General features: G+C 45.2%; 1 protein-coding gene across 1 annotated transcript in view; it reads right to left on the reverse strand.

The window, feature by feature from the left end:
• Positions 1 to 11,193: 11,193 nt before the first annotated feature.
• LOC147103264 (synaptotagmin-like protein 1) overlaps positions 11,194 to 14,270 on the reverse strand; it is a 59,639-nt gene continuing 56,562 nt past the window's right edge. Inside the window, exon 15 of the mRNA XM_085962717.1 lies at positions 11,194 to 12,562. Within this exon, the coding sequence (XP_085818843.1) occupies positions 12,423 to 12,562 (140 nt within the window). The 3' untranslated portion in view covers positions 11,194 to 12,422. The remainder of the gene's footprint in view (positions 12,563 to 14,270) is intronic.

Genomic DNA, 14,270 nt, shown 5'->3' on the forward strand with positions numbered 1-14,270 from the left:
CCCAGGGCCGGTCCTACTGAGAAGACACGTAAGGACCCATAAAACGGACCCCCTGGTCGAGAGGGTCGACCTCCTCCACGCCAACCCCCAGTACGCTTACATTGCGTACCCGGACGGGCGGGAGGACAGTCTCCATAAGAGACCTTGCACCCTCGGGGGCTGCAGTAACCCACTACCCACTACCACCCCCCCCCACGATCCGATATCCAGCCCCAGCAGACGGCAGGCCTGGGTCCCGCGACCCGCTCAACATCTACGAGGACGACACGCCAGCGCCACAGCCTACGCGGGACTTGATGCCGGAAGCTTCACTACCCCTGCCGTCGCCACGCCGATCACAGCGGCAGACAAGACCTCCGGAGAGACTCCAATACACTAACTTTTAATACACTTCACCCCGCCGGACTCAATTTTAAACAAGGGGTGAATGTGGTAAACCACTGTTTGTATACTGTTTGCATTCCATTGTGTACATGCCTGGACATGCCTCGGCTGACTCCTCCCGCAAGTCCAAGTATAAAGGTGACTGCTCCCCAGCCCTTTGTATTTCTGGACCGGTCGACCACTCGAGGCAGACCTCCATTCTTTTGTTAATAAAAGCCTTTAGTTACTCTTCTAACTCTCAGTCTTTTATGAGTAATTGATAGCGCATCACAGGGTACTGAATTTGGATGATCAGCCATGATCTCATTGAATGCCGGAGCAGGCTCGAGGGGCCGAATGGCCTACTCCTGCTCCTATCTTCTATGTTTTTATGTTTCTATGACCATTTGAGGTTATCATGACCAGCGATACGTGTGCATGTATAGATATGAGGGGAAAGGGTAGATGGAAACATTGGACCCAATTAAAATGATATAGCAATAACCCATCTGATCTTAAATCCCACAGGAACAATGGAATAAACACTGGAGATAAACTAACCTCTGTTCCAATGAAAAAAGCCCCAATTCAAGTCTGTCTTTGGATTTGTATTTCCTCATACCAGGCAGCATCCCGGTGAATCTGCACAGTACCCTCTCTATTGCCTCAACATTCTTTCTATGGCGTGGAGCCCAAAATTGCACAGTCCTCCAACTGTGGCCTTACTGAGGTTTTATATAGATTTATCATTACATCTCAACTTTTATATGACATTGCCACAAAACCCAATATTCCACTAGCTTATTTTAGGGCCTTTTCCACTTGGTGTTAATTTTGATATCTTGTGAACCTGAGCGCCAGATCCTCCTCCTCTTCTACAGCAGCCAGCCTTCCCTCATTAAAAGTGTAATTCTTACAGTTTTTCTTTACTAAAATATACCACCTCACATTTACTAACCTAGGAACAGTAGGACATTCAGCCCCTCGAGTCTGTTCTGCTATTTAAATAGATCATGACTGATCTGTATCTGAACTCCATTTAGCCGCCTTGGTTCCTTATATCTCTTAATACTCTTACCTAACAAAAATCTAGCAATCTCCATTTTGAAATTTTCAATTGACCCCCAGCCTCAACAGCTTATTTGGGGATAGAGTTCCAGACTTCCACTACCCTTTGTGTGAAGAAGTGCTTTCTGACATCACCCCTGAATGGTCTAGCTCTCATTTTAAAGTTCTGCCCCCTTGTTCTGGATGTCCCCCACCATAGGGTAGATAGAGAAACTATTTCCTATGAACTCCTTTGATCATCATAAACACCTCAATTAAATCACCCTTTAATCTTCTATACTCATGGAAATGCAAGCCTAATCGATGCAACCTGTCATCCTAATTTAACTCTTTTAGCCCCGGTATCACTCTGGTGAATCTGCGCTGCCCCCCCTCCAAGGCCAGGATATCCTTCCTGAGGTGCGGTGCCCAGAACTGAACACAGTACTCTAAACGGGGTCTAACCAGAGCTTTATATAACTGTAACATAACTTCCATCCCTTTGTATTCCAGCCCCTTTGAGATAATGGCGAACATTTCATTAGCCTTTTAAAATTATGTTTTGTACCTGTCCACTGGTTTTTAGTGATTTCAGTACTTGGCCCTCTAAATTTCTGATATTAAGTTCTACCTGCCATTTTTTGCCCATTGCACCATTTTATCAAAATCCCCTTGAGCTTCCTTCTGTCCTCCAAATTAGTCACTCTGCCTCCTATTTTAGTATCATCTGCAGATTTGGACCCCACTCCGTCCAGCCCCATATCCAAATCACTGATGTACACAGTGACCAGAAGTAGCCCCAGAACAGAACCCTGTGGGACACCACTACTTACTTCCATCACTGTGAAATACTGCCATTAACTCCTACTCTCTGTTTCCTCCATTGTAACCAATTATTAATCCAATTTGCTCCCATCCCTCTAATTCCATTCCCCTTAATCTTCTCCAACTGTCTCTTGTGTGGTACTTTGTCAAAGGGTTTTTGAAAGACCATGCTCACCACATTCGCTGCATTTCCCCATCCACCACATTGGTCACCACCTTAAAGAACTCCATCAGGTTTGTCAGCATGATCTTGCTTTCTGAAATCCGTGTTGGTTGCGATAATACTCTCTTCATCCAGATATTTAGTAATTTCATCTTTCATTAAAGTTTTCAGAATTTTCCCTACCACAGATGTTAAACGAACTAGCCTGTAATTATCTGGGTTAACTCTGGCCACTCTCCAGCCCTCCGACACACATCTATTCTCAATAAAAAACTGAAATATAATTTCTGGGGCCTCCACTGTTTCTTCACACGTTTCCCTCAGGATATTAAGGTGTATCCCATCATATCCTGGCACTTTGTTCTCCTTTAGCTTAACTAACTTCTCTAATTCTTTTATTAATCATAACATTTCTCATCTTGCTTTTATCCAAATCAGGATTTACCTCCTCATAAGAATTAGGAGCAGGAGTAGGCCATACAGCCCCTCGAGCCTGCTCCGCCATTTAATAAGATCATGGCTGATCTTCAACCTCAACTCCATTTGCCTGTCCGATCTCCATATCCCTTGATTCCCCTAGAGTCCAAAAATCTATCTATCTCAGCCTTGAATATACTCAACGATTCAGCATCCAGAGCCCTTTAGGATAGAGAATTCCAAAGATTCACAAGTCTCTGAGTGAAGAAATTCCTCCTCATCTCAGTCTTAAATGACTGACCCCTTATCCTGAGACTATGCCTCTAGTTCAAGACTCACCAGCCAGGGGAAACAACCTCTCAGCATCTACCTTGTCAATCCCCCTCAATCCTCCACATATCCTTCTCTTTTATGTGCACTTAAACGAAGTACTTGTTAAGTATTTCTGCCTATTTCCATTGACCCTCTACTAACTCACTCTCCTTTCCTCTCAGTTTAACAGTTCTCTTTTTACTTATATTTGTAGAATTCTTTACTGTTTTTAATATTTTTTGAGATTCTTTACTCATACTCCCTGCTTGCTTTTCTTGTACCTTTCTTAATCTCTTTCCTTACTTTCTTGTATTCTCTTTATCACAGCTGTAGGCCCATATGCCCCCACTACTTCAGTTTTCGTTTGTTTCTAACCTCTTTATCCACTGTATGCCAAAAATTGAAGTAGACTCCTTTTTAAATGGTTTATATTTATTCTGAAACATTGCAGACTCCTTTTTAAAAAAAACATCCCATTGTTCATCCACAGTCCTGTGTGCCAGTTTCTCTTCCCACCTCATCTCAGCTCGTTCACTCCTCGGCTTTCTAAAATCGGCCCTATTCCAATCTGGTGCCCTTGATTTTGTACTAACGTTTTCCCTTTCGATTTGGACCTTAGACCTTCTCATTGTGGTCATTACTCCTGAGATGCTCATCCACATTACACCCCTGATCTATTTTGCTACTTATTACTACATCTAGCAATGCCTCTTCCCTTGTAGATGTACGAACAAACTGCTTGAGGAAAGAGTCCCCATACATTTTAGGAATTCCATTCCCTTTTCTCCATTTACTCCCAATCCCAATTGATGAGTGGGCAATTAAGATCTCCGAGAACAATAATTTATTTATTCCTATTCATCTCCCTGATCTTTCCACAGATTTATTCTTTCATTTCTCTCTCACAATTAGGGGGTCTGTAGTCCAACCCCACGAATATAACAATCACTTTTTTTTAATCTTTGACCTTTAACCATATCGACTCTGTCTGAACCTCTTTTATACATCAGTCCACTCTACAGCAGGTATTCCCTCCTTCACCAATATTGACACTTTTCCTTCTCCTTTCTTATATATTGTTCCTCTGAAAAATTAGAATAACCTGATATGTTTATTTTCCACTTGTGCCCTGTTTTCAGCCAAGTTTCTGTCAAATCTATATCTTCCTGTGACATAATTGCTTTTAATTCCCCCAGTTTATTTCCTACATTCTGCGCATTGCAATTAATACACATTTTTGTTTGTATTTAAAACTCCTTCCCGTTTCTCCTTGTCCAAGTTAACACTGTTCCTCTATCTCAGGTTTTTCCTGCTTATAGCTCGTTGATTTGATTTTCTTTCTGAGTCCACCGTTTCGCTCCGGGACCTGGCTTCCTGTCCGGCCGGTTCCATGAACCCAACCGATAGAGAGACCCATGGGGATGATGCCGACACTCTGCACTCCCCCGAAGATGACGCCCTACCTGGGGCATCGAGCGATCTGCCAGCTGCCCCACCCGATCCACTCGGGGAGCCGAGTGCTCCCTGTGGGATGGCCACCCGAGGCCAGGATGCCGGTCAATCCCCGGCTATCCAACAGGATAAAGCCAGTTCTGTGCCTGTGGGGACCCGTACCCGGAGTCACGATCTCCCCAGCCTCCCTCGGGTTGATCAGAGCAACACAGGCCCTGTCGATCCACTGGTACGGATCAAGCGGCCCAGGGACCAAGACACGGCTTCTAGCCATAAACAAAAATCTAAAAGACTGCGGCTATTCGTGGTCCGCCTGATCCGTTAAGAGGAAGTCGTCGGACTTTCAAATCTTTTAGGCAGGAAGAATGTTATAAATCTCATCATTCATCAAGAAACTACTCGTGAAATAACACTGGACGGCCAGCTGGCGGCGCCGTCCAAGGAGTATAAATACTCGGGCGTTGGCCCCAGCTTCCCAGTGACATTTTGTAAGACAAGGAACTAGTGAAGTACAACTAGACCTCCATGTTCTGAAACAAGTTGATTAAAGCCTTGCTTTATGTTCAAACCAAGTGCGTAGTGAGTTTTATTACGTCACCGAGGATGCTACAATGTCCAGATATGAAACCTGGACCTATGAATGGACTAGTATTATTTACCGAGGGAGAACAATTGTATGATAACGTGAGACACGAAATTGTACCAGTACTAATGAAGTTAGCCATGTTACAATGGCCAGGATATTGTGAAAGGTTTACTAAAACTAGAGAATTGTATGCATATATGATAAAGAATGTAATTAACCAAGCTGCTGATGCGACAGGGGACATGCTGCATTCCACCAAAGGATTAAGAGGAGCTTAGGAACCGATGTACTCACGGGAATAAACACGGGGACATCATTCATTAATGCCCTAGATATACAAGGAGTCCAAAGTAGTCTGGAACGACTACAAAGGGTAATACAACAGATTTTAGAGAAGGAAACTGGTTTGGTTCGACAAGGGTCAGAGTTGGGAGAACATACGATAAGGCAATTACTCGAGGGAATCAAGGTTATAGAGGACCATGCTAGCATTATCAACAAACTAAACCATAGAGATGAGGCACAGGCAAAAGACAGGGTAGGGAGAGGCTTGTGTCATGCCTATGGCCAATGGATCACCGGACAGTTAAAACATAATCTGGCACAGATACAGCAAGGCGAGGTACCAGACTGGATTAACAGCACACAGCTCCATGGCATGAGCCAGAATCCGGGCCCTCTGAGTGCTTGCATCCTCAAAGGGATGACCAGAGTATATCCGATGATACAAAAATGTAAAGCAGAAGTGACAGCAATGATAGGCATGGTACTCCTGATACCAGTGGTGGGACTAGACACGACTCCATACCCACAGTACCAGGTAACAAACACAGGCATAGTGAGGGGTGAGACATACCTCCAATACTATCCAACTGATACCTATGCCATTAGAAAGAATGGTACTATGAGAGGAGTCTCCCTAAACGGATGCCACGGGAAAGGCACGCTTACGATATGCCCACATCCGGTAGGAGAAGGCCCTAAGGATGAGTACGGCTATAATAAGACAGAGGGGTGTGTGTTGGAATTATCACATGTTGATCACCATCACACCCGCTCGGGATATAGAGGCAAAGGAGAGTATTGTATAGCCACCACAGAGACTGAGTACCAATATAGTAACCTTGTATGTGCAATCACAATGCCTAACTTCTGCTTTGCGCCAAAGATCCCTGTGACAATTGGACACACCAGATTGGTGTATATACATTCAAGGGAGGAAGTAAAACTAAATGTGCCAGATAGTTTAAGGGACGAGTTGGTTAATTATGAAGATCCAGTAGGGGCCCCAATGCCCCGCCTGCAAGAGGATCTGCAAGAAATGAAAGAGGATTTAAGTAAGATGGTGAAACAATACATAGTGTTGCAAAGGAATCTTGGGGAATTAGAAAGAGACATAGAGGTAGAGCTACAGGAAGTCCCGTGGTATGAGAAGCTGTGGGATTGGGGAATGAATGTCAACATACACCCATGGATCCGCATCATCATTTCTTATATATTAGTTATAGTACAGTTAGTCATGGCTATAGGATGGGGAATAGCGGCATGCACCGCTTGTAAAAAGAAACGGACCAAAGAGCTAAAGCAAGTTGGAAAGAGCTGGAAAACACAAGTTTGCGCTAAACATGATGGGTATGCAGGGCCTCCCGAACCAGCGACTGATCACCGCATGGGGCAGGAGGCACAGCGATGCTTATACATGTGGTTTAACTTGGGCAAGGGCCAAGTACCAAAAGGGGGGATTGCAGTGGGGAAAGAGTTAAACTGACATCGCTGGCAGTTGCACTGAAGGTGTAAGGAAGACAGGGACTAACATGAAAGACCATATCCATAATGATGCGGTCAAAGATAGCTGACTCTTTGGAGAGATATAAAACAATTAAATGGAGACAGGATGTCCAGCATTTCAACTGCCCGTAAGAACTTTATTACCTAGGTTACATTCCAAGGTATCTTTTAATTAGCATTCAGCAGTTTGAATGATTGATTGAGGAGGCAGCTTATACATGTTTATATTAAGATTCGTAACCATTCCGTGAAGGTGCATGCGGGCCAAGATCCAATCAGGTGGCAGGAATGAATTGTGCATGAGATGGCCATGTGTATTGTAATGTATAAAAATGTAGGGCTGGATTTTCATTGGGCCGTGGAGTTGGGATTGGAGGCGTGCGGGGGTTTAAAATCCCGAAATCGGGGTTCCCGACCCCATCCTGCCCCCAACCCGCCTCCATGCCAGTTTCAAAGGAGGCGGGTACCCGCCCCGCACTGGGACCCGCCTTCCCTGAGGTGGGAAGGGGATTAGTGCCAATTAACTGCCTGTTAACAGGTAGTTAATAGGCAGTTTTTAGCCTAATCCCTATTTTCATTGTTGAAATGTGTGATTCCCGACGGCTCCAAACCACGGCAAGTTAGCAAGGCAGGCCATCGGGATGAAGGGCTTGGAGGGGTCAAGATGTCCGGTGTTCAGGTGAGTGATGGGTGCATGAGTGCAGAGGTAAGTGTGTTTAATCTGTGTAAAGTGTTTAAAGAAGTTCTACTAACTTTTACTTACCTTTACAGCCTTCCTTCCTTCAGGTCTCGGGAGTCCCTCATCTCACCGGCACAGAAAGCAGAATGGCCGCCAGCTGTCAAAACCTGCAGCCTCCACTTTCTGTTCCGGGGCGATCTCTAAATCATCCTGAGAGGAAGGAATTAACCTGGAGTACAGATTGTCAGTGTTTGACAGCTTCAAACAGCTGTCAAAAGGTCTTGACAGATGAAATTTCAATCTGTGACATCACCTGTTGCCAGGTGGCCCTTAATTGGCCTGCTGAGCCCGTTGGGCGGGCTCAACAAGGTCAATCAAGTCTAAATCGCGTGGGTTGGCTAGAACTCGATGGAGGCGGGACTACAACCCCAAAAGTTGTAGTCCCGCCTCCTCAATGAAAATCCAGCCCGTAGTGTTTGCTGTACCAATTTGGAAAAGTCTGGCTAAGACAGAGCAGACTGTTTCCCCACCGGTGCAATAAAGACAACTTGACTATCGATCTAAAACCTTGTGTCGAGTGTTAGTTTAAAATACTCCACAACAGGTGGTGATGGGGATTGGATGATATTTACCCTGGGGGAAGGTTGAGGTCGATGGGGAGTGGAACATTCGCTCAATTCAGCAACAGTTTGGATACTAAACCTTCAGCTGTGAACAACAAATAAATGAAATGTGCACAGAGCTCAGTAGAGGCAAGAATGAATTAAAACTTGTGTGCAACCATTAACTGTGGATGGTAGCTATACTTCCAGCGATGCATTGTGAAAATTGAGAGTAAAAGTGACAAATTAAATGATTTGGATTGATTTGGGATGGTCAGTCAATAGGATACGAAGACCTTACTGGGATGAAGATGATCAACTTTTAGTGGTTAAGTGAGAGAAAACGGGCCAGAGCTGATGGAATGAGATGAATCCTGTTGAGGGTATTCGGGGATATATGGGTGGGGAGACAGGGTGTAGAGAAATTGGAATATCAGGAAGAATCTTTACAGCATCAACAAATAACTTCACCCAGATCTCGAATATTTCATTTTCATTTATTTAATAGTCATTCAAAAAAAAATCAGAAATGCTTGTGGCAAATACTGAACCAGAAAGTTAAAGGGGTTAAACTAATAATAAACCATTAATTCCACTGAGATAAACATTGCAACATTTAATATAAAGATGGAGTCACCGTGGTAGCAAACAGGCTGGGGGCAAGGGGGAGAGGGTCTCTGGGTCTCTCTCTGAATCTTTTGGGGGCGGAGGGATCCCTCCGGGGTCTCTGGGCACTGAATTGGGAGGCAGACATTGTATGGAGAGCTCGGGGGCTCCGTAACTTTACTGGAGAAGTTTCTAAAGTGAGATATGCACCGTCTCATCAAATCACACAAAACAAGATTGAGTCACTTGGAAAGGGATCTGGGGTTAAACAAGACCAGGCGGCAATCAACGGAGATCCCAACCATTGATAACAATAAACCGCGGGGATCTGTTCTGCAGCTCTGTGACGGGAGAATATACAACAACAACTTGCATTTATATTGCGCCTTTAATGTAGCAAAACGTCCCTAGGTGCTTCACAGGAGCTTAAATCAGACACAAATTAACATCGAGCCAAAGGAGGAGATATAGGGACAAAAGCTTGGTCAAAGAGTTAGGTTTTAAGGGGCGACTTAAGGAAGAGAAGTGGAGAGGTTTAGGGATGGAATTCCAGAGCTTAGGGCCTAGACGGCTGAAGGCATGGCCACCAATGGTGAGGCAAAGAATATCGGGGATGCTCAAGAGGGCAGAATTGGAGGAACGCAGATATCTCGGATGCTTGCAGGGCTGGAGAAGGCATATATTTAGGTATAAAATGTTAAAAGTGACTGGAGCCCAGGAGAAGGTTTGAGGTTGCATTTGATGAATTGACGCTGATTTTAATGGGATCATTTCCAAGATCTTCTCAGAATCAACCAGCTTCACGCATTGAGCTTATTTAAAAAACTGTGGGCTATCTATCGTAATTTTGGCATAAAAATAAACCTAAAAAGGTGACTCAACCGTGGATAACGAGGGAAATTAGGGACAGCATAAAATCAAAAAAAAGGGCATATCAACTGGCAAAAAAAAGCACCAGACCGGAAGATTGGGGGCAGTACAAGATACAGCAAAAGAGGACAAAGGGATTAATCAGGAAGGGGAAAATAGAATACGAAAGTAAACTTGCAGCAAACATAAAGACAGACTGCAAAAGCTTTTATCGGTATATCAGGAGGAAAAGACTGGTAAAATCCCAAGTCGGTCCCTTGCAGTCCGATTCGGGAGAATATATAATGGAGAATAAGGAAATGGCAGACCAATTAAACTCATACTTTGGTTCTGTATTCACAAAGGAGGACACAAATAACCTCCCAGGAATATCGGCAAACATAGGGACTAATGAGAGGGAGGAGCTGACAGAAATTAGTATCTCTAGGGATATGGTGTTGGGTAAGTTGAGGGGACTGAAGGCCGACAAATCCCCGGGGCCTGATAAACTACATCCTAGGGTACTTAAGGAGGTGGCCCTGGAGATAGCAGATGCTCTAAGGATCATCTTCCGGAACTCCATTGACTCGGGAACAGTACCCGTGGATTGGAGGGTAGCTAATGTTACCCCAATATTTAAAAAGGGGGGTAGAGAGAAAGCAGGGAATTATAGACCAGTAAGCCTTACATCGGTTGTGGGCAAAATGCTAGAGTCCATTATTAAGGATAAAATAGCGGAGCACTTGACAAATGGGGAAAGGATCGGACAGAGTCAACATGGATTTACAAAGGGTAAATCGTGTTTGACTAATCTGCTGGAATTTTTTGAGGAAGTAACTGGTAAAATAGATGGGGGAGAGCCAGTGGATGTGGTGTACCTTGACTTCCAGAAAGCCTTCGATAAGGTTCCACACAAAAGATTATCATGCAAAATTAAGGCTCATGGGATTGGGGGCAAAGTATTAACGTGGATAGAGAACTGGCTGGCGGATAGAAAACAGAGAGTTGGAATAAACGGCTCGTTTTCGGAGTGGCAGGCAGTGACCAGCGGGGTGCCGCAAGGATCTGTCCTGGGACCCCAGCTGTTCACAATATATATAAATGATCTGGATCAGGGAATTGGATGCAATATTTCCAAATTCGCTGACGACACTAAACTAGGAGGAGGGGTGGGCTCTGATGAGGATGTCAGGAGGCTACAGTGCGATTTGGACAGGTTGGGGGAATGGGCAGATACGTGGCAGATGCACTATAATGTGGATAAATGCGAGGTTATCCACTTTGGGGGTAAAAACAGGAGGGTAGATTATTATCTAAATGGCAATAGATTGGGAGATGGGGAAGTGCAGAGGGACCTGGGTGTTCTTGTGCACCAGTCACTGAAGGAGAGCATGCAGGTGCAACAGGCGATCAAGAAGGCAAATGGTATGTTGGCCTTCATATCAAGGGGGTTCGAGTATAGGAATAGGGATACCTTACTACAGCTGTACAAGGTGCTGGTGAGACCGCATCTGGAGTATTGTGTACAGTTTTGGTCGCCCCATCTGCGGAAGGATGTTCTTGCCATGGAGGGAGTGCAACGGCGATTCACCAGGCTGATACCTGGAATGGCGGGAATGACCTACGAAGAGAGATTAAATAGTTTGGGCTTGTACTCACTGGAGTTTAGAAGATTGAGAGGGGATCTCATCGAAACATATAAAATTATGGCAGGCCTGGACAGGCTGAATTCAGAGAGAATGTTTCCAATGGCCGGGGAGCACAGAACCAGGGGCCACAGTCTAAAAATAGTGGGCAAATCATTTAAAACAGAGATGAGGAAGAATTTCTTCACTCAAAGAGTGGTGAGCCTGTGGAATTCCCTGCCACAGAGGGCTGTGAAGGCTAATTCAATAAATATTTTCAAGAGAGAATTGGATATATTTCTGAAGGCTAAGGGGATTAAGGGTTACGGAGAAAAGGCGGGGACGGGGTACTGAACTGGTAAGATCAGCTATGATCTCAGACGAAGATCAGCCATGATCTCATTGAATGGCGGAGCAGGCTCGAAGGGCCGAATGGCCTACTCCTGTTCCTATCTCTATGTTTCTATGTAACTGGATGGGTTCAGGAAATAAAGGAGATTATGTATTCTATGTTAAAAAGACTATCATTTGTTAAAAAAAAACTTTGAACGTGAAGACATCTGATTAAGAAACACAGGACAGGTCGCTGCTAATTTACCAAGCAGGACTAGAGATAATTTCCAGTAAAAGTTTCCTTTGGGAAGTTGCTGATGAGGAGACGGTGCAAAAAAGATTCTGCCTGATTGGACAAGCTTTCACATAGCAATAGCTGACGGACATACGCTGACTGCAAGTCTGAGGTGGAAGTGAGATCGGCAGAGTCTGCACGGCCCTACCCCGACCCCCTAACCCAGGCCCCATCATGGAGCTCCGTCTAACCCAGGTCTTGTCACAGTGGTATCAATATGTTACTGGATGGATACAAGTCAAGATGATAAGTTTACAGCTCTAACCCTGAAACTCATGTGTCCTTCGCAAACCCCAATATTCAGGCCCAACTCCGACACCCAAACCCCCAGTTCCAACTCCCCAATACCGCCCCCACACCCTCCCAAATAAATCTGGCTCCCTATCTTAGGGCCAATGATCCATGCGGAATGTTCCTGAAGGACAGGCTAGGTCACACAGACTATCGATTATTTTTCTGAAATGGCCCTTTGTTCTGTGGTTATTTGCTGGGATCCATGTAGGGTCTGAGTGGTAATATGGAGTCCACCCACTGCCCGGGTTCAGTAAGCATTCTCTGCCATGCAGATATCTCTTCCTCATTTGAATCCATCCAGTTGGCAGCTTGGCCATAGCTGAGACCTAGAATGAGGCCAGAGATTGTGTGTGAGCAGTGAGACTCAGTTTTTGTCTACGTTAAGATTCATGCACAGTGTGGAACTGGTGTAAAAATTACACAAAATCTGGAACTGCTCCCTTCTTATCAACACCTGTTCTACAACAAAACAACAATTTTTCATAAAGCACCTTTAACATAGAAAATGTACACAAGTAAATTGATACTGTAATTATCATATCTTTCAGAATGGTGTCAAAACATCTGACATACAATGAATGGCTTTGAAATGCAATGACTGGCTTTACGTAGACAGACTATTATATGTCGGGATCTTTAATGTGCCTCAGAACACCCGGAGCAGGCTGCCAGCCCTGTGGTTGACAGCGGGGATTTTCCAGTGAGGTGTGATTCCCAGGGCAGGAACACTGCTCGTCCAGTCTTACAAGCTCTGACTTCACCATCATTTCTGGAGTTACACTCATTTAAATTTTGGGTGTTGGAACAGCCTCTGATTGGAACCACAACCTTTGATGATGATGCTTGGCCCTTACTGCTGCAGCATTTAAAGGGCTAGGCATCATCATCATGTTGGTCAATTTATTGTTGTTGAAAAGCTGGCAAGGTATATTGCAGGGTACACGGCCCTTCCTCCCCCACTCCAGGATTCCGGGTGTTGCAGTACTGCTACAGGAGGAAGGCCCTCTCTACAGTTGACAGACAGACGGCTCTAAGGAGAATTGGTCAGCAGCAGTGGAAGGAGGTGGTCAGGGCAGTGGGTGCCAATACAACCACTCCCTCACGGCCACTCAGCGCCAAAAAATGACCATTGATCAGGCAGCATGAGAAGTGTCAGTCACACTGTACTAAGCTATGATCTCCCCTTCACGCTGTGCTTGAATTGCTTACTGTCAATTGCTTACTGTCAAGGACATAAGGTCTTGAGGTCACGACACCCTTAGCCTTCACCTGGAAATGTTCCTCTCCTCACAAACTTACACAAATTCACGCCACAAAAGCCTCTCATGGAATGTAACTGTTTCTTGCATTTATATGGAACTGAGGTACAGGTCATCCATGATTTAACTGAATGGTGGAACAGGCTCGAGGGGCTAAATGCGGCAGCAGTCTAGGCTGGATGGATGACAGGCAACAGCAAGGGCACTGGTGGAGTGGCAGGGGTGGGAGGACGAATGGTGTCATCCTGAGAGAGTACAGCAGGTTCGTGCTCCACGGAGCCACTGCCACTCCCCAAGGACGGCACCTTAGCAATCCTAGTTGGAGGACAGATTGCTGGACTGCTGTGACACCCTGCAAGCCCCTTTGAATACTGGTAAGCGCAGCCACGATGGCAGCAGTCTAAGTTTGCATGGCAGAAGTCTGAGGTTCCAATACAGCGCCAAGAAGTTGGGTGGCTCCTGCTTGTGTTGCAATGGAAGCTGAGATGTCGGCCATCAGATGCTGCATCCTGGTTGGGTCTGCAAGTGTGCTAATGGAGTTAGCCATCACTTCCATGCTGAAAAGGATGGGCTCCAAGCTCTGCACAAAGCCCTGTGCCAAGTTGGTGTGTGACTCTTCCATGCTCCTTGACATTGCATACAGGCTTTCTGGAAGGCTTCACAATGCACCAAGCATTTAATTGTGCATACCCATCAGCCTTCTTCTGTAGCCTGCCCCATCAAAGTGCTCATTGGAGTCCTCTGCAGCAGAACCAGTGTGTGACCTCGCCCTCTG

This window comes from Somniosus microcephalus, chromosome 20, assembly GCF_052327205.1.
Source record: "Somniosus microcephalus isolate GS21.2 chromosome 20, FLI_Smic_1.0, whole genome shotgun sequence".
NCBI lineage: Eukaryota > Metazoa > Chordata > Chondrichthyes > Squaliformes > Somniosidae > Somniosus > Somniosus microcephalus.